The following is a 26071-nucleotide window of genomic DNA, read 5'->3' on the forward strand; positions in this document are numbered from 1 at the left end:
ACTAGACTCGAGCCCGCCACTCAATATCTGTAAAACTGGCAATCAAATTTGCGGTCTATTTTGCCTCAACACCCATCCCAACCGCTCATGATGCAGCGAGGAAGTGCATCGGTATTGAACCAATGGTCATCGGACACCATTCCGTGGCGTCGAAAAGTATGGAGTCGGAATTGTGAGTATTGGGTCCCCGGTCCTGGATCGTGACGAGGGAGTCGCCGAGTCCGAGCAGTGCCCATGTGCAAGTGTAAGAGAAGCAATATTCTTGCAATAGCAATTAAAGATTCAGATCTGTCGCTCTCAACAATATGCCCTCCCAACTGCGGCTGCATGGACTCTGGTTCACCTGCACGTTGCATTGGGGCGCAACGTATATGCTGAGTAGTTGGTGGTATTGCTTGCTTTTATGAATGCAGCATTGGGGATCTTGGTGTTGACGAGGGCCGTGTTGTTGAGAAGAGGCGAGGGTAGTGCTACGACAGTGGCGACGCCCAGCAGGGCGAAGAAGAGGTATCTTGTATACATGTCGAGAGGGTGAGACAGGTTCGGGTAGTTGCTGAAAGGCTTCGAGAACACCGTTGTGTTTGCAGAAGGGTAGGGTGAAAAATTCGGTATCTGGAGGTGCTCGGAGTTTCGAACTGTCTTCTGTTGACATGAAAGAGGATAAAGATGGATTTGATCTGCCCTCTTAAATATCTCGCCAAAGACCACTATTGCACGAGAGCCGTTACACGCAGTAGACAGGGCATAATACCATAGAATAACGGGGCAGAGCTATCTCCAACGAAAGCGAAGAGCATGACCTCACCCAAAAATCAAGGCATGGTGGGATGGCTGACAGCCGTGAGGACCCAACATGTTCCCCAGCTTCAACATATGTTATCACGATCGCGGTAGAAAGCATAGCACATTCAATGTTGTGGGCGTGCGAGCGCAGCAGTAGATCTGCGCCAAAGCAGACGTATACATGTCAACAGAACCATAACTGACGAGTGTGATATTAGCAACACGAGTTCAATCAAGGTACTCGTAATAATTACAGTATTCAACAGCAGGATTGAGCAGGCATGTTCTTCCCCGAAAACCTTATATCACAGACATAACGGAGGTATACTCCTACATAGCGCCAGAGACTCCGAGTCTGCGTTATCGATTGCCCGACCATGGCTGGCTTTACATATAATGGCACAAAGGCGTCTCATATACACACCTTTTACTATCCACTCTACCACTAACTCCCAACGCCTCTTGAGTACGTGGCTGGAATCTGACGTGGCTGCGATACGGCAGAATGTATCTTCGTGAACGTTGCTTGGGGGTGATGTTCCAGTGGATCTTGAAGAAGACTGACTGCTATTGTTATTAGCGTGTTTAAGCTAAACACTAATGAAAACACCGGACGGGCGTACTTGTGTAGCTTGTGCGGTATGGACTTTGCCGTTGTCGCATGCGCGCGTGCGAACGGTGAGAACTTCGGAGTCACGCATCCACCGTAGTTCCGCGGTCGGATTCAATAGCCATTTCGATTTTTCAGCCTTGGTAACCTGTGGAGCTGAGAATTTGAGATGTTCGATGGCGCGCTGGTCGGAATGAATGCCGATACCGACATGGGTGGACTTGAACTGGGAATAGCCAACGCCTCGGCTCGAAAATTGGCGGATAGCCTTGGGGCTGATTGCTAGGACGACTTGATCAGAATGACCCTTCTTCTCGATGTTGCTAGCGCGGTCGGAGACGGGGACGGCGACACCATGCGTTTGACGCTCGACTTTCTTGACCATTGTGTTGACCCTGATATTCCACTAAGGCTGTGCTCGGCTTCAGCCATGTTTGGCTTGCGAAGACCTGTCTTTTTGCAGGATGTATGCTGCACAAGTTCAACCATGGCTGATCCAACGACACAGATGAGTTGCTTTTCAGGGCATCGTGGTCTTGTAAGATTTTTTTTAGAAGTGTGGAAAGGAAACAGACCAACTGCAAAAATACGAGGTAAAAAGCGGTGATATTCTAGAGGACTGGCAGCAGTACCAAGCAGCATGAAATGATATGTACTTTGATTCCGTTGTTGGCAAATGCATCCATTAGCTCTCATTAATTTGTATTACACGGTACCACGCCTACCTAAAACAAAATGTTAATGTCAGCAGCAACCACGGTACAGTGCGCTGTACCCGCACCACCCATATTTGGATGTCATCGAATATTGGAGTACATGCCGCGACTCTGTTGTCACTAGCAAAGCGACTTGTTGCCGCTGTGTTAGTAGTAGCGTACTCTAGAAGTCAGTGTAGAATACTGTTGTATAGCAACGAATGGCCTGTTGGCGGGCAAATCTGACTATTAATAGTGCCTTCATTACCTCCAATACTCATTTGAGGGTTGGGACCTCGTCAATCCGGATGTCAATCGAGAAGTAGGTTGTGAGGGATTCGAAGCTAAAGTCCAGGCGGAGTCCCAAAGTCCAGTCCGTCTCAACCACCCACAAAAGGACTTTGTATTGTCCAGAGCTTTTTCTGCACTACTGTTCGACTGCGTCCCCCTTTCCTGGTGCCAAGAACCGCAGCTGCCATAAACGAACGTTGAGGACAGTACCCACGGCATTTCCCCGTTTGTCATTTTCCGCTACCCGAGATTGAAAAGCAACGGTCAAGAAGGCACAACGTGCTTACAGAGGGTGCGCAGGACGAATGATACAGACGATGGACGATTTTCAGAAATCTTTACTCGGTCGAGGAAGGTACTAAGCATGAAAAGGGGAAAGACAAATAACAGCTAGTCCGCTTTCGCTCCTTTCTTACCTGCCAGCGTTGCATCTTCCAGCTCTGTCTAAGGAATTGCAGAACACGTCGAGTCTGGGCAATGACACCATAATCGGCAGGGCCAGACGTGGTTTGTAGGCCTTTGTACTGCCGTCTGCGAGCTTGATGGAGACGGTTCTCTGTAGATCGATGCTTCTGAGCATAGGAACCTCCATCGCAGTTGCGCATGGTTGCGATAAAACCTATGATATAACATCCCTGATTGAGTTTCTGTGGTCCTCCCCTCTTCGTTTTCTTCTTGCCGTGCTGCGTTGTCCGAGGAAGTTGCTCCTTCCTTCCCTTCTTGAGTCCTAACGTGAACAGCAAAGTGGACCTTCTCCTGAACACTACAAATACCTTTCCTTGCCCCCATTCTTCTTCCTTTCTACATCCTCCTTCTTTACACACCAAAAGGCTTCAACCCACTTCAACTTGTCTTGTTCACTCTATCCTCCTTCTTCATTTACTTGCCATCGTCATCAAGCACACATCATCGTCCTCACATCTGCACAGCTGCTCCATCACCCTTGCTATCCTCTGCAATCTCGCTTTGCAAGCATTATGCACAACCGTTCCAGGCTGGCGTCTCCACTACCCTCTCGACCTTCCGCTGCATCCGCATTTCCCATCTCATACATTCGAATGCTCGCAGCTGCTTGCGTCTGCTGGAAGTCGACGTTGTCAGCCTGGGAATATCTTGTGTACGTCCTCATCTGCCACGTGTTGACTTGCAATGGTGGATGGTGCGTTGACTCTTCAACAAGGCCTACCATGAGGATGTTCTCCCATCACACATTTTCCACCTGCACAGCACATGAACTCTAGCAGCATACTACTGCATGACAAACATGCCCCAGCTCGCCAACAGCACACATGCTCAAGCTCGTCAGCTGCACACACGCTTCCTCTACACACATGCCCCCTATGCACACAAGTCTCCAACGGCACGCATACTCCTCGTCACCAGCTGCACACATGCTCACCCTGCGCACATGACTCCACCGCACACACGTCTCCAACAGCACGCATACTTCTCGTCACCAATTGCACACATGCTCCTCCTAGCCAGCACACACATGCTCATGGCCAGCAATTGCACGCACGCTCGGTCTCGCCAGCAACATATTTGCTCCTGGTCACTGCGCTTATACTCGAGCTCGCCAGCTGCACACGTTCTTCCCCCGCACACACGTCTCCAGCACCACGCCAGCTCCAGCCGGATCGGCTAGTGCTCGTTGGAGCGTTATATTGGGGGGCTCATCCCTACGGCAAGCCTTTGACCAAGGAATTGTTGAATTTACTTTAGCTAATCGTGATTAGGTGGCGCGTGCATCACCCCTTGTCATACTCCGATGAACATTGTCAGCGATGGATGAGAAACCAAGGTAGGGTGGCAATGTTTTCTTTGAACCTGGAGTCTGGTTTGAGTTCCTTCCGTGCAGCTAGCGTGGGATGTTGAGTTCGATTCTCATACAAAGCGGAAAATTGGCATTTGTCTAGACCCACATGGTGGTTACCGAAAGGTGCAATTCATACTACTCAGTGATGGCAAGCTGACCTCCTTTTTTTTTATGGACTCCCACTCTTAAACCTCTTCCGGCTCAAGACGCCTCGAAGCTTCAGATCGACGTCTGCAACCACCAGTATGGTCGTCATTCATCAGTCCATACTGCCGGTACTACCATCGAATCCCTCCTGTGTCCGAGGTATTTGTTTGATTATGCAAGCCCGTCAACTAAGTTGCTAATATCTCGCAGTAGAGCATTCTCACCTTAGATGCCACCGCAAACCCAAGGTCCAGGGCTGGTACAAGTTGTTCCTCCATCTAGTGGATTCGTTTGAGTAGTTGAGCTTTAGCAGAAGTGTTTTCGGCATCAGTCCAGCTTAGCAGTTTAGCAATTGAAACTGTCGCATCTTTGTTCATCTCTCCACTTGCGCCGCATGAAACTGTCGCTAGTCGTGAGGCCCAAAGGAAACAGTGAGACCTGCAAACACCTCTCACAGTCCTACTTGACAGGCTGCCGAGCCTTTTTAGCCACAAGATCTGCCAGCTCATTGCCAGGTATATTTACATGTCCTGGAACCCAATGGAGTTGTACCTCCACCCCAAGCCGTTGGAGCTCCATTGATTGGTCGATGATCTTCTGCACCACCTTCCTGCCATCAGACTTACCTTTTCCAATCTTAACCAGCGCCACTGCACAATCGGAGTAGACTACCGCGAGAGAACAGGGATCTTGTGGCTTCACTTGTGCACGGTCGGCATGAACTTTCTCTAATGTAACCTGCAGTGCTTGCCAGATGGCCCATATTTCGGCGTCCTCTTGATCTAGCGCTTCGCGTATGCGATAGCCTTTGGCAGTCCATAGCGAGGCCCAGTACTGCCGATGCGTTTTGTGTACCACTGCGATACCTGTTAATCCGTTGTCGCTCGATACGGCTGCGTCAACGTAAAATGAGTGGCGGCCTGGCTCTGTTCGCAGCATTCCGTCCTTGGCGTGTTCGGAAAGAGCCTGGCTCATGGCGCTGAGTCGATGTTGGATGATTATCAGGCCGGCGAAGGCCTCGGTCTTGGTTGTTCTGGTCTCTGCGCCTATCTCGCTGGCTTGCGTAATGATGATCTGCTCGCACGCGCTGTCCTCATCCTCTTGACCATCATTGTGAATGTCAATGGTTTGGAACGTTTCTGGAAATACATCTGTTCTCTTCGCTCTCTTCAGCTCGCTCTTCATGCAAGCTTCTTTGAAAAGGTCTGACTCGGATCTCTTCATCTGTTCTTGCTCTAATCGTCGCTGCGCGCGGGCGACTATCATCGATGGAGTCAGGCAGGCTTCGAGGCGTAAAAGCCGTCTTGCGAATCGGCGTACGGTCCTTTTGGTGGCGTCTTTCCCTTTTCGTAGGGGAGGGGGGATTGGAACTAGATACGGAAGGAGATAAGAGGGATATATTGAAGGGGAAAAGGGGGGCGCGGAGAGGATAGATCCGATGGAGGTGGGTGAGTGTGGGGATGACGACCGGATGGGTGAGGTGGTGCGTTCCATGCCGTTGCATTGAGTCGATGGGTGTTGTGGAGGGGACGGAGATGTCTCGGTTTGAGGAGGAGCTTGATGAGGCTGGTCACTTGGAAGTGGAGTGATGGAATTTTCGCTCATGCTGGGCGTGACCATCGCCATTGGGGGGATGAGAACCTCCTGGGTTCTTTCTGGTATACGAGTCTGAACGGGTATACCCTCAAGTGTTTCGTCCGGCCGGCCATGTGATTTGACATCTGAATGCTCGGGTGCAGGCCATTCTTTGTCTGGAATGTTGGAAGATAAAGGGCATCTACGCATTTTCGTGGTGATGATGGTAATATTGTTGACTGCTTGAGGTCCGTAAATTCTCGCGGTTCTTGAGTGGCCGTCCCTTGCTAACAAAGTCGGCAGAGCCTTTTGGTACAGACCCTCGGAAATATTTTAGGGATGAGATTTATGAGTCCATTCATCAAATAATGCGAATATAATCAAACGAACTAACAAACTATTTCATGTGGAGGCTTGGTCCTGAGTCACAGCTCAAAAGTGCTCATCAATCATACTAATACAGGTGCAGGTCCTCGCTATGCTTAATCACTCCATCTAATATGAGGGCAATCTCAAGCTTAGATGTAATGAGGGCTGGCATGGGTGAGGTTTATTTTCGCATGGTGAGTCCTTGCGCATACTCTACCACCACCACGTCCGTTCGTAATCCACGAAAGTGGGTGGCTTTCATCAAGTGGTAGATGCCATGCCAATTCCCACTTAGATTAGCTGTACAAAGCGGACGACCAGAAGACCCTGCTTAGATGGTAGGGTGCAATACGAATACTCTGTAGACGTCAGGTGGTCAGCTAGCACAAGAAAATTTCGTCTCCTGCCAAAACATAATTTTTTAGTCTGCGACAAATGTGCTTCACGGAGGCTTTACGCAACGGCTTTAACCCCGAGTTGCAATAAGCAGAATGACTAAGTACTCTACAGAGCACTCCAGTCCCGTTACACAGGCCACGGGTCCATTTGCCGTTGACAGCATTATCCGTTCAGGCTTTCCCCCATCATGGCCCATGTCATCTTGACCGGTCGCACGGGCACCGCTGGATCCGCTGTCTTCGCCCACTGCATTGCACCCTCCAACATCGCCGTGCTTCCAAGACGGCCCGTCAAGCAAGCCCAGAGCGTTAGAAAGGTCGATGCGATAATACGCAAGGACTGCTCGAGCAGTTGAAGGGAGCCAGTGGGATGTGGGTGGGCTTCGGGGCATCTCAGCTGGGTAGGTTCAGTGGTGAATACGTAAGTATAGCGGAGGAACCGCGCGCGCACAAGATGTAGGCTCAGAAAAGTCCATGAGAGAAGAAGGGCTGACGTAGATTTCGGTTCAGTGAATACAGAGTTCCTACCCTCGACTACCCTCTCGCAGCCGCCAAAGCGTTCGCTACGCTGAGTCCGCTCTACAATATTGTCTACGACTGGGGAGAAAGAGTCAGCCACTTTAAACTTCCATTGCGTTTAGGTCTCAGCTGATCCCCTTGAAGGCAACGCGCAACACAGGTCGGTTTACCGCCCTTTCCGCCAGCACGAATGGCGCTGCCGAACTCCTCCCTCATCTCCCTCATTCCTACACACCCTTTGCTTCGCATCTACAATGTCCGCCCCGCCTTCATCGACGACACGCAGGATACCAAGCTCAAACGAGGGAAAAGGCCTTCTTCGTATGCTTTGATGGACGAGATGGCGCCGGTGTTAAGGGCAGATTGGCCGAGTGGAGTCAGCCTGGCAGGAAAATTGGCGGAAGTTCAAGTCAGATGTGTGGAAGAAGAGGGAGCTCAAGAGGAGCTGGAGAGGGCATATCAAGGCAAGGGCGTCAGTCTTAATGGAGAGACAGAAGGTGTGGGAAGTCTGACTGAGAACGTAGGATGGAGAAGGTTGGCAGGACTGTAGCAGGTCGATTTTCTCCAAATCTATCTACAATGCCTCCTCGTCACCTATTTCTGACCCGGCCGGACCCATCACGACAGTGGAATGCCCCCCCAAAACGCGCTCTTCACCACGCAAAGCAACGCCTCCATCCCCATCGTCCCCTTTCCTCCATCACCAAGACTTGCCCTTCTCCTTCCCCAACCTCTTGCATCACCGGCCCCAATTACGAATCTCTCACCCGGCCAGAGACCCCCAGCGCCTCCCTCATCATCTGCCTCTCCTCTTCCAAACGCGCCAAAACAACCACGGCCTCCCGGCTCAAACGCTCACTTCTGAGCTCCTCCTCGTCCTTCGCGTTGAAGTAACGAGCGAGCTGGAGAGCAGGCTCTTCGGCGATGGCCCCATGATCTGTCTACGCGTGTAGCCGACGTTGCAGCGGCGTGCTTGGCTAGGAGATGCGCTAATTCCGTGGATCAATCTTTGTGTCTTTAGAAGATTCACTACTCTCAGTTGTGCGTTTGTGTTGACGTTGCCTACGTCGAACTTCTCGCACCTTACGACTGTCTGATTGATTTGTAGTCATGGCTGCAATGCGAAGTGCAATTGTGCGGTAGTGTGGTGTGCGATGCTTCTTATGTTCGTGGTGGGTTACGTGGTCGAGTGAGATAAGTACAATGCGACTCTACCTCGTTTCCACTTCCCACCCATCCCAGCCCGCCTCATCGGTACCATTCGGCCTTGTCCCTCTTGAGAACCCAACCCTAATCCCAGCAATATCGACCGCACTCTTCGCGTACCTGACCTTCGCCCCGAAGCCCTGACTCCACGCCTCGTCAAAGTTCTCCTTAGCGAAAAGTTCTGGCCTTACTTGCTTCATAGCACTTAACGCTCGTTTGCCCACTTCGTCAACGCTATCACTATGCCTCAGTCCACCTTCCCCTTTGCCATAAAATCCAGCATCCCTGAAGCGCGATTTGAGATCGTCGACAACTTCAGGCGGATATAAACCCAAGCTCAAGAGATAGACATTGTATCCAACTAAGCTCACACCGCCCCACCAGCTTCCTCCTTCGGTAGCACGCTTATACAGACCTGTCAGTGCAGCAATAGCGCCCGCGCAGCCAGTCCCGTAATCGCTCATTGGGAAAGGTGGAATGACCGGCCCCTCAAGGTCTAAAAATTCGGTACCTTGCGTCCACGCGACACCAGTCACACAATCCGCAATCTGCTGCCAGCCCGGTCTCTGCGACCATTGAGACGCCTCGGAGTCTGGAGCCTCGTTTGAAGAAGGGGGAAGGGCGCCAAAGCAGGATTCCGAGATGTAGATGATGCCTTTGTTCCGAGACTGAATCAGCTGGAGGATCTGGGAGGGTCCATAGCCTAGGCGGGTTAGAGAGCCAGGACGGTAGCCATCGACAAGTATGTCAGCAGTTTGAAGGAGGGATTCGAATACCTGGCGCGAGTTCGGGTCGCGGAGATTTAGTTCCGTGGCGTGTTTGCCCATGTTGCCGTCAACTTGAAAGAATGGTACGTCACTCAGGTGAGGTGCAGTAACCTTCAAGACATCCGCTCCATACTCCGCCAGGGTACGCCCGATGACTGGTCCAGCGATTATCCTACAGAGCTCCAGTACTCTGATGCCAGCAAGCGGCTGTGGCTTGTTAGTTGTGCTACTTCGGGCTGGAAATGGCACGGGTGGTGTCGAGATTTCTAGATTCTCGAGAGTCCATGGTGGCAGGTCCAGCTTGCTTCGGCCATAATGTGTCTTTTTGAAGTCGTCGTATTTGAGGCAAGTTACGCCTGCTTGCCTATGCTTAGCGTTCATTGCTTCAAGCTCTGCAGGTGAGAATTTCTTCATATGGCTTTCGATTAGATTGAGGCAGTCATGATAGTCGGTCACATCGGGTCGGTACCCCTCCAGGCCAATCATGTTAAGTGAGGTTGTTGCTTCAAGCGAGCCATGAAGATGAAAATATTCTCCAGGAGTCCGAGTTTCGTACAGATTGGCTGCAAATCGTCGATAGAGGATCGATTGGGCCTTCAAAAGATCCGTGTCTGGAATCGTAAGTCTATGCTCAAGCTGGCGTCTCTTGAAGCTAACCCTTCAACTTTGACTTGACATTGGGATCCCCTTTTGCCATGCCATCCACTGTCGAAAGATATGCAGCAAAAAGAAAACAAGTGGCTCGCTCTACGCTGATCCTGATGTCTCTCTTATCCATTCCAAAGCGTAAATCAGTAATAGCAGCTATAGTGCTAGCTTCAACAGCCTTCAACGCCGTGACAGCTTCGGTCTCCTTTAGAGGACAAGGCAAGCCTATAACGTCTCCATGGCCTTTAGACTCAAAGGTCATATCTCGAAGATGGTTTTTCACTTCCAGAGGGACTAATCCATCTGCCGTTCGAAGAAGATCTTTGAGTGCTGAATGGATTCCCTTCTGCAGCGAGTATGGCTTTTCACCGTTCAACATCTTGCCAATGGTCAGAATGATCAAAATATCTCAATATTCATAATCCTTGCTTCGAATCAAGGCTCTTCCCAAGAGAAGTAAGTCTATGAAAAGCTTTGAAACTCGCCCTGACCCTTTATAGTCATGTGGACATGATCCGAAGATCCCGGCATCACCACGTAAGCAAGACCGTAAAGAGCAAGAGTAGCAACCACAGCAAGAGGTACCTTGCCTCGCCTCGTATCAAGCCGTCGTTTCAGCATGACGTTCGCCATGAATAAGATGGTCCCACCAGTGCCAAAGTTAGTGCACCATCCGACTCGAAGCGGGGGTCGATAAGGAAAAGTTGTTCGCCTCAAAATCGGCAATTTTTGCGTCAATCCCTTAGACGTGGTTTCCCGCACCAAGCCCCTTAGGGTTGGTTCGCGCTTAGTAATGAAACGAGCGGTGCCAACGGGGCTGAAGCGAGGTCAACATGTTAACCTGAAGGAGCTTAGCACCTTGGCACGTCTGGAGGACTAACGCTCAAGCGCAGTTCTCGGCTTCCGTAGGACTTCTACGTTAGCGCCCTATGAGCTAAGGCGGTCTAGGCGATAAAGTAAACAACCCGTCATTTCTCCGATGACAACAGACTCCAATACCACACCATCGCTTCAAACTTTTGCATCACCTTACACAAACATTGTCATAGGTTCCCAGCGTGATTAAGTGCTCTGATATCTCGCCGACAATGGCTACACCTCGACGGAGGTCCTCGCGCATCAAGGGCGAAACACCTGTGAGTAAACAGCACTGCCGACAATTTAGCCCCAGCTTTGCCCCCTGTCTATTTGTGTCGTGTTCAGGAATACATACTGACCGGGCAATAGTCTCACCTCAATGCTACGCCCTTAGCAAGTAAGCTATCCTCTCTACTCGAGAGGGACGAGTCTCCTCCAAGTGGTGCCCCACGCTCCCTCAACACACTAGTCTCCTCACCTCTCGCCCCCCCAAACACTGCTATGGCCCAAGGTCCTTTCACTGGCCAGTCATCGCCAGTCAAGACACCTCAGACGGCTTCTCGTATACAGCCACCTATGGTGGAAATGCACCCAAGCAAAGTCCACCAGAGCACTGTCAAGCCATCGGCGTCTCGTCAAGGCTTCGGCAGTATCTTTTCTCGAATGATTGCTTCTCCTTCAAAACCTACCCTCACAGTGCTCCCTCAGCAGACGCCATCAAAATCGAAAGGCTCTTTGCCCGGCCAAATGACTTCACCTACCTTCGACTTTACTTTTGAGCGCCCAGAATCGGACCTAAGTGTCGAGGCCCAGAAAATCATGGACAGCGTAAGAGAGGAAGCCGCAAAGATCAAAGCGCAGATGGTAGAAGAGCGAAGCAAACAAGAAAACAAAGATGGCGAGGCGGACCAATTCTACGGTGTTGGCGGTCGGAAGATTGCAAAGCCCAAGGGCAAGTCTGGACGGTACAGTGATGTTCACAAGCAAGAGTTCAAGAAGATGGATTCCATCGCTGGACATGGATCTGTCTGGAAGAACAAGGTCGAGGCCAATGCATCTTCGTTGAAGCGAAGTCCATCAAAGGCAGGGCTAAATGAGCCTCTCGGGAAACTTCCTCGGTCGAAGTCATTCCAAACATTCGGTCAACAGATTTCGAGCGATCGACTTGAGAACACCTCGCCGGGCAAGCGTGTCAAGCAGAACCGTTACGATGATACATCCTCAGCGAGGCCAGTCTCACGAGACACTGACTCGGAGGTAGAGCATACACAGACCACATCTGCCAACGTACGAACTCAGTCTGGCTTACCAAGCGCCGTCACCACTCCTACAAAGGCATCTTTGGCTCGCTCAGTCAGCGTAAAGTCAATGAAGACATCCATGATTCCATCGTTGAGTAGATCTGCTTCTACAAAGACTCTTGGAAGCCCAGTAGCGCCAAAGACTGAAGGAAGCAACAAGTACCTCTCTTCGCTTTCACGCTTTGGCAGCATGAAGTCCATTCTACATCGCTCCCAGCCGAAGTTCTCCAATGATCCAACAAAGGTTGCAGCAGGCACTCACCTGCCACTCCCTCAAGGCAAGATGGATCTTGAGAAGGATTTACCTGATCTCCCTGGTACTCCGTCGGTGGGTCTGCATCGTTCGCCCACGATGAAGCGAGTAGGCTTCACACCCAGCACCAAGTCTCAGCATGACCTTGCAGCCAACTCGCCATCTCCATCCAAGATCCCAACACCATATCCATACCATCAATCGCAACCATCTGATGACACCCCTAAATCCTCCGATCCGATCTCGTATCCGGATCTGGGTAACTCTCCTAATATCACCACTCGCACCAAGATCCATAAAACATCCGCGCCTGGCGACTTCACCTTCCGCTCCGAGAAGACTATGGACTTCGACACCGGATCACCTGCCTCTATTACCAGCCCAGGGAGTACGATCCGTCACGTCCGTCCAAGCAGCATCTCAACGCCTCTGTCTGCCTTCAGCAACCTCCCATCCATTCCGCATGGCATGTCAAACAAGAAGCGACGTCGTGCCGAATCTGACACCGAAGCTGGAGACGAAGAGAATGCCGACCCAATGGCACTGGATGAAGATGATAACGATCAGCGAAAGGCAAAAAAGCAGCGTATGAACGGATCGCAGGGGAAGTCGGCGGAAACCTCCTCCCCATTGAAGAGACGTGCAGCTGGGAGCAGAATCCTAAAACTTGGTGGTGCAAAAGAGAAGGGAAGGATGGGTATTAGTCTGGGCAGATTGAACATGCTCGCGAGGCCGAAGGAGAGGCGCTAGATCTTGAACGAGCTAACCTTGATACGTCGGACTTGGGGACGATGTTGTGGAATAATGCGAGTGATTTTCTAATGAGAATGCTACGATAGGTTGATGCATGGATGAGAAATGCGGTCGACATGATGGATCAAAAGTGGATTTCTTTCTGCTGTGTTGCTATTGAACTTGTACTTCTCCACTGCCAGGCGCGTTTCTGAGAGGCTCTAGGCGATCAATGTGTACGATCGAGTCGCAAGTAGATAGGTGCATTTGCAATGTCACACAATCAACTACCGGCGACGGCTCATAACAAAATTGCCTTCCAGCCAGCATGGCTTCGCTTCATCCGCACTGATGATTCCCAAGCTGTTTCAAATCGAAGACGCATGTCCCTTTCCGAGCATTCACAAGAAACAGTGACCAATGACAAGAACAGAGGGTTTTTACGGTGATGAACAGTACATACAGCGTCCTCTGAGCCGTCTCAGTAATCCGTAAACGAAAGACGTCCCCGTTCGCCGCGCACGCAGACTTCGGGGTCGGGGGGGGGGGGGGGGGGAGGGGGAGGGGGCCAATGCGAAGCCGTCCACGTCTAGGTAGGATGCACCTGGGATGTAGGGTTAGAAACCTTGGAGTCGGCCAGATTGTGGATTCTTCGAGTGGGATGGAAACAGGCCGTCCTCTTCAACTTTCAATTCGACGGGGTGGGGTTATCCAACAAGGGTGGCTCTCGAATTAATGGTACCGCTCAGCGGCCAGAAGCCGGCCTGATGTCAACGCTCAAGATGCTTATAAATGCTCAAAAAGACGCTCATCGCTAAATATGCAGCAGGGCCGATGCTTCCTTCCTCTTACCAACAACCCCTTCATCCGCGTAAAATGAGCCATCCACCCCCATAGATGATGAGCAACAGGCTGTGCTCCAATTACATCTTCATCGTCTTCAGGAACCCTCCCAAATCGAACTCTTCCTCATAAGCTCTCTCATCCCACAACTCTCCCAAATCATCCAGCCAGCCTTTCTTGCCCTTCTCCTTGACTTCACCAGTGGTCACATCCACCATGTCTTCTTCTCTGCCTTCTGTGTCCTTATTGTCAAGCGTAGTGGCGGGCACCGTCTCGCCGAGATTGAAGAGATCGAGGATCTGGTCCGTTTCCATAGTTGCGAGACCGGCGTTTTGTTGGTTCACCACGGTGGAAGCAACGTCGATTTTGAAGCGCTGAAGACTGTGCAAGACATGTGCGTCAGCTTTTGCACCTTCGATGGACGAAAGGTGGTCATGAAGATTAGGGGACAACATACTTTAAAATCTTCTCCTCCAATGTGCCCCGCGTGACCAGCCGATACACATTCACTACCTTCTTCTGCCCAATCCTATGCGCACGGTCCATAGCCTGCAGGTCTTTCTGCGGATTCCAGTCATGCTCCACGAAGATGACGGTATCTGCACCAGTCAAATTGAGTCCGAGCCCACCGACGCTGGTAGTCAACAGCAGGCAGTCATAGCTGGGGTCTGTGTTGAATTGATTGACGATATTTTGACGCTTGTTGGCTTCCACGCTGCCATCCAGGCGCAGGTACTGAACGGAGGGGAGAAGAGCGCGCAGGACGTCGTTGGCGACTATATCAAGCATCTCTTTCATTTGGCAGAATATGAGGGCGCGATGGGGAGAGACAAAGTTATTGTTCTCGGCAGGATCAGTGCCGATACCGCAGTCTACCAACAAGTCGCGCAAAGCTGTAAGCTTGGGGGCGTGGACGACGTCTTTGAGGCTGGAGTTCTGGCGAGCGAGTTGGGATTGTATGGCAGCGTACTGCTTGTGATCTTCTTTCACGACAAGAGATGGTGAGTTGCACAGCTTGCGCATGTATTGTAGAGCCTGGAAGATATGCTGTTTAGCTTCTTTGCTATCGCTGCCGGCTTTGTCAGTGAGGGTCTTGCCCTCCTTCTTAGCAAAGTCTTCGAAGAGCTTCTTCTGTAATTCGGAGAGGTCGCAATAGTAATTTTGGAGGATCTTAGGCGGGAGATCGTCAAGTACTTCCTCTTTCAGGCGTCGAAGGAGAAATGGTAGGACTTGTTTGTGTAGAGCTTCAATGGCAAGAGCCCCGGCTTCTTGTTCTTTGGAGGAAGATTTGCTGAAACGAGATGCGGCTATTGGTTTGGCAAAGCGGTCGAGGAACACCTTCTCCGTACCCAGGAAGCCCGGCATCAGAAAGTCGAAGAGAGACCAAAGTTCGAGGACATTGTTTTGTATTGGGGTTCCGGAAAGAATGAGACGATGGTTGCTGACGAGTCGCTTGACAGCCATGCTAGTCTTTGCCCTTGGATTCTTGATGAGATGGCCCTCATCGAGGACACAGTAATTCCAACTGAATGGCATGAAGACGTCGATGTCGTTCCTACATATATCGTAGGAAGTGATGACTACATCCGTCTTGCCAAGCTGGTCTCTCAATCTGGCCCTGTCCGCGGTGGGCCCGACATAAGCCAGGCAGGACAAGAATGGGGCAAATTGTTGGATCTCTTGCTGCCAATGGCCCGAAAGTGTTGGTGGGCAGATAATGAGAGATGGAAGTCTTCGGACATCCGAAGCTTTAGTCTTCGCATATTCTTCAGCTCGAAGGTGGTGGTCGCTCGCTACAATACACAGTGTCTGCAGTGTCTTTCCAAGGCCCATGTCGTCGCAGAGGATACCATGAAGGTGGTAGCGGTTCAGGAAAGCGAGCCAATTCACACCCTCTTGCTGATATGATCGCAACTCAGCTTTGATGGCCACTGGAAGCTCGAAGGGCTCCACCTTCTTGAAGTCGAGCATTTGCGATATGAACTTGCGTTCTCGATCCCTACCCTTGAGTAATGATTCCGGAAATCCTGGTGGATCTGGTATGCCGGCCTCTAGTGGCACCAGCTTCACTAAAGTGGCAAAGGTAGTAGTTGCAATAAGCCGTACATCGTTGTCAGAATCGCTCATACGGCCCAGCACAGGGACTATGAGGAAGATAACGTAGGGCAAGATGCTGTCTTCCATTACATGAATGAGGTGATATACCAGCTCGATCGCACCCTGTCTGCAATGGAGGTCATCTGAACTGCTGAATGGGAGAACGTGCTCGACCAACATGGTCATGCCTTCGATCCTCAAGACGCTGCATATTGTCGCGAAGCATTTGGCAGCTGCATATCGGAAGACTGAAAGTTGGCTACGCAATGCTTTTGCCACCAGAGGCATCAATTCGATGACGAAAGCGTGAAGATTCGAGTGGACGTTTGGCACCAGAGCGCGTAGTATCGAAAGACCATCGACAACCTCCTGACCAAACTCCGTATTGTCTTCAAGGTCCACTGGTGGGTCGTCGCCGAAGGCTTGACGAAGAGGGTTTTCAATCTTGGACTTTAAAATCGGTGCTTTTTCAAACAGCTGAGTACCAAACAGATTGCACAATTGATCAAGCGCTTCCTTAGTACCGCGCCTAGTGATCCTTGCGCTTTTAGCTTCTTTTTCGTAGTCAGACGTATTGGCATAATCTTTCCGGTCTTCTTCTTTGTGGAGTGACAAGATGACATCCGACCTTGTGGCGTTGTTGCGAAACTCCGGGGTCTCCGATGTGTCGATGCAGTAGAAGCTCATCAAATTGGCAGTGACCTTATCAGCAGGACCACGCTTTTGTGTAGACGCGTAATGATTAAGGAGAGATGCGATCGAGAAAGCTGATCGTTTTTGCAATTCGATATTTTCTTCCATCTTGATGCTGTCCATGACACCTTTGATGAGGCCGCTCGGCTTCTTCGGAATCTCTCCGACAGCGATGAGCGCAGACGCAGCAGCGGCTCGGATGCGCATATCTCTTTCTGTTTTGACTTTCTTCGCCTCATCGATTGCTTCAACGGCGGTTGTGCGAGCGTCGTTCAGAATTTGGACTGATGTGATCCGGTGGGCCGGCGTAAGAGCCTTCTTTAATCGGTCAAAATCGGCACCGACACAAGCTTCTGCGTTAGATATGGAGAAGGCAGTTGGGCCAGCCCCGATCTCGCCTTGGACTACAATGGCGAGAGATGGCAGCTTAGCTTGAGATACGTGTCCGTGATCTCGGAAAGCGTTCTGCAATGCCTGGCATTGAGCTCGTACAACCCTCAGGTATGGCAAGACATCGCTGTAGCTTCCAGGTCGTACAGTGTCGAGAACCGACAAAAGTTCTGCATTAAATCTGCCGGTCCTGCCTGAAGAACTCGGGATCTGCCGGGCATGCTCTTCAATGACCAGCCCAGAAAGCATTTGTGTCGTTGAAAAAGGCGATCGTAGGCCATCAGAAATGCCGTTCAAGCTTGACTCAGGAGGCGGATGAAGAGCCAACGCCCGTGCGAAGGCTTTGGCTGCGTATATTCTCGATCTGATCAGTGCATCAACACCCACAAGGTCAACATCACCAGAGATCATATGTCCATCGACGTTGTGAGCTGATGATGGGGGCTCCTCCTTCTTCTCAGACCTCTTTCTCCGCTTAGCAGCTGGTTCAACAGTCTGTTGCGAAGCTGCTTTGATCATCTCAGGATTTGGTGGTCCATAAAGCTGCCCGGAAGGCTTCATGAAGTAGCATAGTTCAATCGGTAGTGGGTTTCGAGAGGTGCCAATTGGGTGGAGGGCCAAGATCAAAAAATCGTGCATGTGCTCTAAGAAATCAGAGGTAGCTTCCGAGTCGTCTTTCTCGACAAGAGCTTCCAAAAGCGCGTTCCAGACTTCCAGGGATAGACTAAGTGTCGTTTCATTGCGCTCCACGAGCAGATTCTGATAGACGAGCCTGAGTATTCTTCCACTCACCCAGCCCCTTGTATCCTGACTTCCGATTCGCAGGAAAGTCTGTAAAGCGCGAAGGACGGCAGATCGCACACTAGTAATCGTATGTCTAAGAAAAGGGTACAATCTCGGGACAAGACTGGTGAACGAATGGTCCTCGTCTTTTGTTGCGTTCCCCTGCATTGCAACCAACACCTCTGGAAAACTGCAGAGCTTGGCAAGGAGATCCATTACGAATCCAGTGCTCGCGCTGAGGTCGTCTCGAATTTCTGATAGGCAGTCCCAGACGACGTTTATAAGATCATCAAGTGCAGCAGGACGAAGAGCGACGAACTCCTTGGCGATTGGAGTTAGTGTAGCAGCACTGACAGCCCGAACATCATCGTCGAAGTCGGCTAGGCCTTTCATGACTGCTTCTACGACACCATCCATGAGACCGTTGTCTTTCACGAGGAGATCGCTTCGAACTGCCACCAGGTACCGAAGCCCAATCATGCCTCCATGACACACCTCCCATATGCGTGTCGTGAGCTGTAACCCTTTCTGCATGACCATACGGTACAACACTTGATAGACCGAAGTCACCGCCGCGGCTTCCAGATGCGCCATGAGAGCACCAAGGGTCTGTCCGATAGTTTCGCGAATGGGTGCGACGACATTGTCGGAAATGTAGTCCCCGAAGCGATCCAGCATTAGGACAGCGCATAAGCGGCATGCCAAATCCTCAAGCCATCTGTTGTTGACCTGATCGTTGACAGCCCTACTTCTTCCACGCTCTCGACCGGCACCTCCACCATGGACGCGAATCACTTCACGTAAGCCCATAGCTGCCCCGTGCCGGATCTCCCAGTGGTGGTCGAAGAGATCTACCGTAAGCACCTCGCACAACCGTTCAAATGGCCACTCAAGTCCTTCTTCCTCGGCTTCAGTCTGTAAGACAGATTTCTCAGGAACAATGGAGCCTTTGAAGTCTGAGACAATTTTGGCATCCTCGTCCACGTTAGCGCGGGTCAGTGAGAACATGTCTGTATCGCCGTCAGCGTCCGTTTCCTGTTTGATGCTAGACTTAATTGCGAATGGTTCAGATACGGCTGGCGTAATTGGTGTGTTGTTACTTGGTCGACGAGCTGAAATATCCACCACCCTAACTTTGCTGGCCTGTGATCTGGCATCTAGCTTCTTTTTCCGTTTCAACTGATTCAGCTGACGCTTGCTAAGTCCGGATCCATCCAATGACGTCTGGGCAGGGTCTCCACCAGGTGTGAAGGGACTTGGCGATCGTATCGCCTGATCATCCGAGACCATAGTTTCGGAGGTGTCGACTTTGGGCATGGTTGGCAGCACTCGGGTAGCGTATGGATTGATTTCCTCAGCCTTGGGAATATTCATCTCGCGAAGGATCTTAGAAATCTGATCGTCGACATCTCCGCCAGAAAGCCCTAGCGTGGCGTACGAGGCTCTCCTTTGGAAGTCCAGCCTTGTCGCTGGATCCATGGATGCGACGGCATAGTCTTGCTCTTTGCCTCCACTGCCTAAAAGCTTCTTGCCATTGGTCAAGATTGCTGTGAGGTCAAGCGTCTTCAGCTGTAGTTGGGTTTGGCCCAGAGCGAGCAAGGGAAGATGCGATGGGTCACCCCTAGCCTCATTTTTGATGGAGTCATCCGCTTTGAAGCCGTCGTCACCGTCGTCGCCATTAGGGTCGAAGCGACTAGCGTTTTCGACGATGCCGCCAATAGCTTTGGCAGCAGCAGTACGAGTATCCCAAGATTTGGATTTTAGAAAGGGAAATACTCGGGTTAAGAGGTTGAATAAATCATCTGGATGCTGCTTCTGGACATCTCCGAGTTGCTGGGCGGCAGTGTTTCTGATCAGTTGGGTAGATCCTGTTTCGAGAAGCCTGAAAGATGCAAAGTTAGCCGAGGTCAGGGGTTTTTATGCAGCCACTCATACGTTACTAGGCGATCTAGTCTGCACGTGATCATTAGTTAAGGATCCAATGAGGAGTTGAGTGGCTGACTCACCTCGAGGTCATAGCTTTATGAATTCTTGGTGATGGATGTTTAGCTGTTGGTCACTGTCGCCGTCACTGTCACTATCACTGCCACTGTCAATGTGGGGCAGTAGTATTATTGCTTCGAATGTGCTGGGCGTCGATAAAGAAAGGATTAATGGAACATCTGATGTCAATCTTCTTCTCAACATTATGTAGCCGCATTACTTTACTTTTTGCATTCCAGTGAACATCCAAAGAAAAAGCCAAGACGTCTTATAGCAAAATGGACGTTGTGTGTGGGATTCAGTGGTTGGATGAGTCGGTAAGGCTGATAATAAGTCGCTGCTCGCTGCTTCCCGGGCCTGGGATCTCGCGGGGGGGACCTTATTAAGTACCCGCTGTGTGGCATGAATTTGGCGGGACTAAGCGCTTGCGTCGATAGCGCCAAGTGGCTCTAAAAAGGAGAAAAGAGAAAAGAGAAAAGAGAAAAGAGAAAAGCCAACTGGAAATAGGGGCTGTGTCAATCTTTATCATCAAGGCTGCCATTTATCAAACACCATTCTTACTACAGCAGACACCCGACCTCTCTTCTAACTTCAAATTTACCCAATAGAAAGCCTTCACATTTCACCCTTTTCACACACCACTGAGTAGGCTACATTGAAGCATAACCCAATGAGCGCTCGATCCTGCACCTTCACTTCTATTGGATACTTCCGGAGTACTCTCTGCGACGTTCGACGACCTTGATGGAACTTACTTCAATCACCCATCCGTCAAGCTTTCTTGGAGTATGCACAGTCCATAGATACCATGTTTCAACATAGGGTCGCAGAAACAAAGGACAGGCAGGAGTCAGCGTCGGATTGCTTCAAAGCCTGCACTATACCGTCTCGCCGCCCCCCTGTGAATGTCCAGTTGGCTGGGCTAGGAGCGGGTGTTGCAACATTCAAACCAATCTCTTGAGCACTTTGCTGTGTGCGCCCTGTCGCTTTGCTTGATATTTGTTTCTGCTCTGTCGGTGCAAATCGTCGCCCTGGGGATCGTAGAACACGTAGACCAATGGATTAGAGAATCGATCACTCTTCGTCGGTCGAATTATCTCCAAGCAACAACCACAGATTACCTTCTTACTGTACTCATTATGATGATGCTGATGATGATGAACTACTGTACTCACTATGGATTCCAGCTGCTCTCAAGGCGAAAACGGATTTCGAGCCGTGGCAGAGGATTACTGTAGCTCTAGCCCAAATCGCTTGGTGGGATTTCTTGGCGTATCGAGACACAGCCGCGAGTGATTCAACGCTGCCTGCGGCCTCAAACCACCATACCTGGCCTTGTGCTTGAATAGCTTCCTTATGTTCTGTCGTCAAACTGGTCACAAAACCACGGTACACACCCGTACCAATGACGCTCCGGTAGTAATCATTTCCCTGCGCCAGCACTACGCCTGGCAATCTGCCCTTCCTCTACAATGTCTACGGTCTTTAACCCTCCACCTTTCGCCGCCCCTGTTCGACAGCCTGTATATGCTGCAGCTCCTGCCGCGGTTGTGGTCCCCGCGATACCAAGTGGGACTTTCGTACCTGGCACAAAAGTCCAGGTGGGCGGGCACAGAGTGGTCATAGAGAAGTATCTATCTGAGGGAGGTTTCGCTCATGTCTACCTCGTACGGCTACCAAAACCGGTGGATGGAGATGATGGTGCGGTTCTCAAAAGAGTTGCTGTACCCGACAAGGAGGCTTTGGCCAGTATGCGGACAGAGGTAGAAACAATGAAGAAGCTGAAGGGCCGCCGTCAAATCGTCAACTACATTGATTCTCACGCTTCGCAATTGAAAGGAGGGGGCTATGAAGTATTTCTACTTATGGAATATTGTAACGGCGGAGGATTGATTGACTTCATGAATACTCGTTTACAGAATCGCCTCACCGAGCCCGAGGTCCTAAAAATCTTCTCAGATGTTGCCCTTGGCGTGGCATGCATGCATTACCTCAAACCGCCCCTCCTACATCGAGATCTGAAGGTCGAAAACGTCCTCATCACAGTTTCCGGCTCCACGCGGCGTTACAAGCTCTGTGATTTCGGGTCAACTGCTCCTCCAAGGCCCGCTGCTACAAGCGCAGTTGAGGGTAGATTGATCGAGGATGACGTGCAGAAAAACACTACGTTGCAATATCGAAGCCCTGAAATGATCGATGTCTACCGGAAGCAGCCCATAGATGAGAAGAGTGATATCTGGGCGCTTGGGGTATTGTTATACAAGCTCTGCTACTACAAGACACCATTTGAGGAACAGGGGCAGATGGCGATACTCAATGCGAGCTTCAAATTCCCAGGGTATCCGTCATTTTCCGATCAAATAAAGAAGCTGATAGGTGCGGGACCTCTTTTTTGTTGCCAAAGGGTACCGCTAATCTGTCCTAGCTCAAATGCTCAGGGAGAATCCGCAACAGCGGCCTAACATATATCAGGCAATACGCGAGGTGTGCCTGATACGAGGCACAGATATCCCAATCAAAGATGTGAGCCTTTCTCTCTCTATCCTGGTAAAATTATTGCTCATTTTTCCAGATATATTCTGGCCGGACGCAGTCGGGTGTTCAACGGAACCAACATCTACCTTCCCCTGAACCAAACCTCACTTCCCCACCTATGGTAGGCGCTTTCAAAGCGCCTCTCGTTGAAGAGAAACAGACCATACCAGACATCACTCCAATGCGCCGTGGAAGGCCCACCAAAGCTGGTGCAGATCACAAGCCTAAACCAAGTCCATCTCCATTAAGAGCTGTCGCGAACGACCCTTTCGTTGCCCTCGACGCGGCTCCAACCACTTTACCTGAACCGCCGGTCCCAGATGACCCTTCAGTACGATTCCCTCCTCTGGACGAGTTCTCATTGCTTCATGACTCCGGAAGCAAGTTTGCATTTGATGCTGAAGCAAAGAGCAAGCCTCCAAAAGACATCAGTCAACGCGTGACCGATGCGTTAGCAGACGATGCCTTTGCTCAGCCGAAAGCAAGCACCAAAACTCCCATTCAAACGCCGTCAAAACCTCATGCACATACTCCGAGCCTCGAAGTAAAGCCAAAGCCTACCGTCGATGATATGGCAAAGTCGAAAGCCATTCCGTACCCCAAGCGTCAAGACTCAGCTCCTCAAAGACCTACAATGGTATCAATTGGTACCATGACATCGCCATCTCCACCTTCCCCCACCTTACAGAACACCGCCAATTCCCATCGTCCAATTTTTCGCTTTCCCCCTTCTTCTCCAACTCACCGGTCCTCAAGCCAGCCAAGAGTATCTGATGCACCGGAGTTGGAAGTTACTTCCTTTCAGACTGATGGTGTGGGCCAAAAGCGGCCCAACTTCCTTGACCATAGATCTAAATCCCAAATCTTGAATGAAGAGTCCTCAAAGGCCTACCAACCCTCACTTGAGGTGAGGCATCGGTCTGCGTTCCTTAGTGGTGTAGATGTCACGGTTCAGCGGTCGAAGTCGGCAAATTCGAAAGCGAGACCGTCGAGCGTCCAAACACCGTCAAAGCCAAACCTCTTGCGCAGACTATCTCGGGAGAAATCTAAACTCGAGGAACCAAATCAGGAATCAGTCAATGCTCCACTTCTGACCTCGGCCTTGACAGGAGAAGCGAGTGATGGAGAGGAAGCAGTCAGAATAGACTCCGACGTGGACTTTCTGAAGGCCATGGAAGAGGAAGATGCCTCGAAGCGGAAGGAGAAACGGATTAGCAGCGGATCAAGGCACATAAAGAGGGCTAGCATGCCATCAGTATCGCTGTCAGGGACCAAATCCCTCCTCGCTGGCCGATTTGGAGAGGCTTTCCGGCGCTTTGAGACAAACACTGGAGCTCCGGAACAACGAGACTCAAGCCGTTCACCTGTGCGTGGAAACGATCTCACGCCAATCGCAGGCTCTGAGGCAACAGACGGTAGGAGTGATGATGGTAATGCTCTCGAAGAGTCTGAAGAGGTTCCTCCAGAGATGCGGCGAGAACTCGAGCGGCGCCGACTGTCCCAGGAGGAGAAACGGGTCGCTGATGCTGCGGCTGCTTACCGACAACGTCTTGCTGAAGGTGGTGACGATGGCAAACGGCGGCCGGCCGGGTTGAACAACAAGGCTGCTTCTATTCAAAGCAAAGTCCAGTCGCTGCTTGATGAAAGCGGCAGAGCTTCACCATCACCAACAAAGACTGCATCAGGATATGGCCACTTCACAGATTCCTCAGACGAGCAGCCAGTTCGACAAGCTCAGCCCGTCCATCCGCCTCGAACCACCTCTCGTCAGACACCAGCACATCCATCGGATGGCTTAAGTTCCCAAATGCGACCACAATCGAAACCCCTACCTGACATGCCTCCAACCGTTGGCCGACCCAATCTATCCTTGTCGAATCGACCACCGCTCCTCCAGAACCTTCCCCGTCACAGCGCGCCTGCAACCGAACAGCCATTCACCCGCCCTACTGGCCCACCCAAGCCGCAACCGAAACCTCAAATCCTCCGGACGGGCGACAGACCGCCATCACCTGCCAAACCTCCATCTCTCGTCGCCAGGAAACCGCTTCCTTCGCGGCTGCAACAGCAGCAATCACTTCCTGAGACATCGTCGTTGGACGCTGCCGACGATGACTGGGAAACCACTTTCAGTAAACGCTACCCTGACCTCTCCGGCTTGGAAATGGTAGAGACAGAGATTGATGGTGGGGCTGGAGGTACAAGCACGCAAGGCAGTGGGAAGGAAATGAGGGTTAGGGATGTTTAGGCTTTGAGCGTCGTGGTATGAATTTGGATGTTTCCAATGTACAGGATAGAGTAAAGTAGCCGTACGTAAGATTGCATACACGGTGTATGAACCTGATGAGTGTTGTCTACCGCCGGCATCTTCAACAGTTCACTACTGTTCCTTATCACTGCACCAACGCGCATACTACCGCAAAATCAACCAAAGAGAAACACAAAACATACAATGATGCATCGTCGGACCAACAACCCAGGAATGGGCAGAAAGTTTGGTTATACTGTTGTACTCCCGCCTGATACTGTTCTCAATTATCAGGCCAGCACGGTAGCCCAACCCCTACGGAAACTCAGGTGAAGGGATTCTATTCCACAGCCCCGTGATCTGCGAGTAAGTGGCCCTTGTTGAAGTATAGACTCTGGTAATTTTGAGGAAGACGGATAGGGAATGCCTGATGTGAGTTGTCGTTGTTGTTGATCTAGAAATAGAGATGGAAAGGTTATGTGTTTGGTTTGAGAAATGTACAGGTTTGGAATGCTCGAATTGGCGGAAGACGGGTTCGGTTCCAATAGGATGATATTTCAAGACGGGTACGCCTCAAGCCAACAGGGTCTTGAAAGCCGCGGGCTCTATTGCCGAACCGCTCACTCGCTGGTTCGGTAGGTCTTCATTCGCGTCCTCGAAGATTGTCCAACTCGCAAGTGTCTCCAGATCCTCTCAAAACTCCTGGTCCCATGCCTTAGACTCTTGACCTTGCTCTGGTTCTGGAAGGGGCGGGGATTGAGACCATGAAGCTTTCGACTCAGGCTTCTGCCTCGTACACAACCACCTACTGCCCTTCTTGTAACACTCCCCTGCGATCCATTCCCCCACTTCCTCCACCCTCATCCATAGAAGTTCCAAATCCTCTCGTTTAGTCACCTCACCGTCTCCCCGTGCACCAAGCAATTCGTACCGCTTTCCCTTTACTCCCCATCCTACGCAAATTCTACCATTCGGAGCCAGTAATCGCGCATACTGCTTCACGACATACAAGCTTAAGTCGTTTTGAGGCAGGCCCGTAAGGACGATTTCTTTCAAGGCTCCGGCAGATCGATCTGGGGCCTGGAATTCCTTCATGGTGCTCCAGATAGTAGATCGGGGAGTAGACAGGAGATCATGCATCAAGTATTCATCGACGTCCCATGCGGACTGTTGGCCTGTAGATACGTCTAGAAAATCGAGTCGTAATGTTCTAAGGTTGGTGAAGTGCTGTACGATCTGCTGCAGCGGCTCCTCGCAGTCCTTGAGAAAATCGTAGTTATTGGTGTCGGGGAGCCGCAGATGGATGTTCGCGGCATGCTTTTGAAAAGCGAGGTTCCAATTGCAGAGGATGGCGGGCGGATGTTCTGCAATTGTGGCAAGAGGTGAAATGCTGTTCTTGACACATCGTTTGCATTCCTCCATGTCACATTTTGACAGCGTATACGGAAAGGTTGTCTAGGATTATGTATACATGAACGTATTGTGACCGTAGAGTAGACGGAGGCCTTCCTTGTAAAAGAGTTTGCAAGTG

The 26071-nt window shown here is 50.9% G+C and overlaps 10 protein-coding genes across 10 annotated transcripts; 3 read left to right on the forward strand and 7 right to left on the reverse strand.

The window, feature by feature from the left end:
• Window positions 1-1373: 1373 nt before the first annotated feature.
• HO173_004584 (uncharacterized protein) lies at window positions 1374-2598 on the reverse strand (the record flags this gene model as incomplete). Its single annotated transcript, XM_037306506.1, has 2 exons — window positions 1374-1788; window positions 2594-2598. The coding sequence occupies 2 exons, from the start codon at window positions 2596-2598 to the stop codon at window positions 1374-1376; spliced, it is 420 nt and encodes a 139-aa protein (XP_037166444.1).
• A 2203-nt stretch (window positions 2599-4801) lies between these two features.
• Window positions 4802-6127, reverse strand: HO173_004585 (uncharacterized protein; the record flags this gene model as incomplete). Its single annotated transcript, XM_037306507.1, has 1 exon — window positions 4802-6127. One exon carries the CDS (start codon window positions 6125-6127, stop codon window positions 4802-4804), a length of 1326 nt encoding a protein of 441 aa, XP_037166445.1.
• Window positions 6128-6752: 625 nt separating this feature from the next.
• On the reverse strand, window positions 6753-7076 carry HO173_004586 (uncharacterized protein; the record flags this gene model as incomplete). The annotated part of the gene is made up of 1 exon (XM_037306508.1): window positions 6753-7076. The coding sequence occupies one exon, from the start codon at window positions 7074-7076 to the stop codon at window positions 6753-6755; it is 324 nt and encodes a 107-aa protein (XP_037166446.1).
• Window positions 7077-7393: 317 nt separating this feature from the next.
• Window positions 7394-7753, forward strand: HO173_004587 (uncharacterized protein; the record flags this gene model as incomplete). The annotated part of the gene is made up of 1 exon (XM_037306509.1): window positions 7394-7753. One exon carries the CDS (start codon window positions 7394-7396, stop codon window positions 7751-7753), a length of 360 nt encoding a protein of 119 aa, XP_037166447.1.
• Window positions 7754-7955: 202 nt separating this feature from the next.
• HO173_004588 (uncharacterized protein) lies at window positions 7956-8315 on the reverse strand (the record flags this gene model as incomplete). Its single annotated transcript, XM_037306510.1, has 2 exons — window positions 7956-8140; window positions 8234-8315. 2 exons carry the CDS (start codon window positions 8313-8315, stop codon window positions 7956-7958), a joined length of 267 nt encoding a protein of 88 aa, XP_037166448.1.
• A 99-nt stretch (window positions 8316-8414) lies between these two features.
• Window positions 8415-10203, reverse strand: HO173_004589 (uncharacterized protein; the record flags this gene model as incomplete). Its single annotated transcript, XM_037306511.1, has 2 exons — window positions 8415-9787; window positions 9834-10203. 2 exons carry the CDS (start codon window positions 10201-10203, stop codon window positions 8415-8417), a joined length of 1743 nt encoding a protein of 580 aa, XP_037166449.1.
• A 709-nt stretch (window positions 10204-10912) lies between these two features.
• Window positions 10913-12986, forward strand: HO173_004590 (uncharacterized protein; the record flags this gene model as incomplete). The annotated part of the gene is made up of 2 exons (XM_037306512.1): window positions 10913-10960; window positions 11052-12986. 2 exons carry the CDS (start codon window positions 10913-10915, stop codon window positions 12984-12986), a joined length of 1983 nt encoding a protein of 660 aa, XP_037166450.1.
• A 905-nt stretch (window positions 12987-13891) lies between these two features.
• Window positions 13892-19791, reverse strand: HO173_004591 (uncharacterized protein; the record flags this gene model as incomplete). Its single annotated transcript, XM_037306513.1, has 4 exons — window positions 13892-14192; window positions 14269-19656; window positions 19710-19727; window positions 19781-19791. The coding sequence occupies 4 exons, from the start codon at window positions 19789-19791 to the stop codon at window positions 13892-13894; spliced, it is 5718 nt and encodes a 1905-aa protein (XP_037166451.1).
• A 1438-nt stretch (window positions 19792-21229) lies between these two features.
• Window positions 21230-24540, forward strand: HO173_004592 (uncharacterized protein; the record flags this gene model as incomplete). The annotated part of the gene is made up of 3 exons (XM_037306514.1): window positions 21230-22133; window positions 22183-22280; window positions 22330-24540. 3 exons carry the CDS (start codon window positions 21230-21232, stop codon window positions 24538-24540), a joined length of 3213 nt encoding a protein of 1070 aa, XP_037166452.1.
• A 693-nt stretch (window positions 24541-25233) lies between these two features.
• HO173_004593 (uncharacterized protein) lies at window positions 25234-25962 on the reverse strand (the record flags this gene model as incomplete). Its single annotated transcript, XM_037306515.1, has 1 exon — window positions 25234-25962. One exon carries the CDS (start codon window positions 25960-25962, stop codon window positions 25234-25236), a length of 729 nt encoding a protein of 242 aa, XP_037166453.1.
• Between the last annotated feature and the right edge of the window lie 109 nt (window positions 25963-26071).

Source organism: Letharia columbiana (assembly GCF_014066305.1).
Source record: "Letharia columbiana isolate WasteWater2 chromosome Unknown Sc0000012_s0, whole genome shotgun sequence".
Taxonomy (NCBI): Eukaryota; Fungi; Ascomycota; class Lecanoromycetes; order Lecanorales; family Parmeliaceae; genus Letharia; species Letharia columbiana.